The sequence below is a fragment of the Frankliniella occidentalis genome, unplaced genomic scaffold (genome assembly GCF_000697945.3).
Source record: "Frankliniella occidentalis isolate FOCC.00 unplaced genomic scaffold, Focc_3.1 Scaffold69, whole genome shotgun sequence".
Lineage (NCBI taxonomy): Eukaryota > Metazoa > Arthropoda > Insecta > Thysanoptera > Thripidae > Frankliniella > Frankliniella occidentalis.
Window position 1 is genome coordinate 559256 of NW_026267199.1, and position 1614 is coordinate 560869.

Below are 1614 nucleotides of genomic sequence, written 5' to 3' on the forward strand. Positions count from 1 at the left end.
GAATTCCGTGTTTTCGTGCCAGCTGCTCGCGGTCTCTCGGGATCCAACAGGCGACCCCGGCGGTAACCACGGCGACGACCAGCCGCTGCTAGCAGCGCCAGCGCCACAGCCATGGAGCGCCCCAAGGAGAAGGACTGCATCGGGCCCTCCGCGGAGGAAGGTGCGTCACAGTGAAACACAGCGAAACCCTAGCAATAATAGCAGTGCAAAGAATATTTGGTATTGTCAGATTTATCAATGCGCCACCTGTTGACTGCAAGTTCTTTTGAATCCAATAAAATCGCTCTAGTTCCAACTCCCGGAAGCGCAATAGAAAACCTCGTGTTGATTTTGCTTTCGATGCCCGTCACACACTAACTGGATTTATATCTTTTCTTTGAACGAATTAAAGTAATCCTTTTTCAGTAAGCATTCCTGTGTTGATTTGATCACACTTGCATCACGTGCGTGCATTCCTTTGTTCGAAATACTATTTTTTTGAGCATATTTTTTCGAAACGAAATGTAAGTATTGCCTTAGCATGAACGTTTGCACAAAAACATACAAATTCATTTCTCAGTGTCCAAGTGCGACCCCCTGGACGAGGTGCCACCGGAGCCGCAGCGCCGGTTCATCCGCTGCCTGCGCCGCGACCAGGTGGCCGGCGAGGCTGTGGACCGGCGCTTCGCGGACACGCGCTGGATCCTCTGTAGCGACGGCACCGCCTCACCCGACCACTTCCTCACCACGCACAGGAGCTCTTTCGTGCCGCCGGGGGCCTGCCCGCGACCCGGCGCCGCCCGGGACCGCCTGCTGCGCCACTACCTGCTGCACCGACACGCTCTCAGGGTACTAAAGGGCGGCTGGCCCAACCGACTCGAAAGAAAAACTATGCACTGTGGATATGGCCCTCCAAAATAGCCCTCGGGTTTATACCTCTTTTCTGAACTAAGTCATTACGAACACAGTTTTGCACCGACTACATGTTTAGTGATTTTTAAAGTGAAAGAATCGATCTGCAAGGGCAAGTGAACCACAAAAACTGAACTAGCCAAAGTTTAACTTTTCTTATTTATTATTTTTTCCCCAAGAAATTTGTTGAAAGGAACATACAAGGCACTTTCAGGCCCATAGAACCAAGTATTGAAGTCATCAGGTGGCTTTCTCTTCACAGCGCCTGCGAACTACACATAGGCAACCCAACGTACCGTCCGGTGAGGCGTGATACACCCAATAGATCAACCGGTTCTTGTTATGTTGAAACTGAAAACCATCTTCAAATCCACAGTTTTGGACCGACCGCGTCCCACAATTCGAATTTGTATTCTTCAGGGCGAAGATGAAGTACTGAGAGTGGCGCCGTAAATGCCCTGGAAACCCAAGTGTGTACGCGTAATGCATTATGCAGTACGTCCTGAATACCCACATGTATTTAGGAGGTAGTGTGTACATTAGAGGATAGCGAAAAAAAAGGATTTGAGATATTGATATGGCGGGTATGCAGAAAAGTTGTCTTTTTAGATGTAGAATCCAGTGCAAGTTTTTATTTTGAGATCGGACAATATTTTCCGATCGCGCATCGAGCTCAAAGTTATGCATTAGCTCTTATGGGAAAAATCGTCAAAAACCTCGAAA

The 1614-nt window shown here is 48.6% G+C and overlaps 2 protein-coding genes across 2 annotated transcripts in view; one reads left to right on the forward strand and one right to left on the reverse strand.

Annotated features, from left to right (window-relative positions):
- Window positions 1-1614, reverse strand: part of LOC113203912 (uncharacterized) — a gene marked incomplete at its 3' end in the record, with an annotated part of 18981 nt that overhangs the window by 5354 nt on the left and 12013 nt on the right.
- Window positions 7-1041, forward strand: LOC113203913 (uncharacterized). The gene is made up of 2 exons (XM_026418854.2): window positions 7-160; window positions 560-1041. The coding sequence occupies exons 1-2, from the start codon at window positions 112-114 to the stop codon at window positions 898-900; spliced, it is 390 nt and encodes a 129-aa protein (XP_026274639.2). The 5' UTR covers window positions 7-111; the 3' UTR covers window positions 901-1041.

Coding starts and splice junctions, on each gene's coding strand:
- LOC113203913 (XM_026418854.2), top strand. CDS start 112: ATGGAGCGCCCCAAGGAGAAGGACTGCATCGGGCCCTCCGCGGAGGAA. Junction 161..559: donor CGGGCCCTCCGCGGAGGAAG/GTGCGTCACAGT, acceptor TTCATTTCTCAG/TGTCCAAGTGCGACCCCCTG.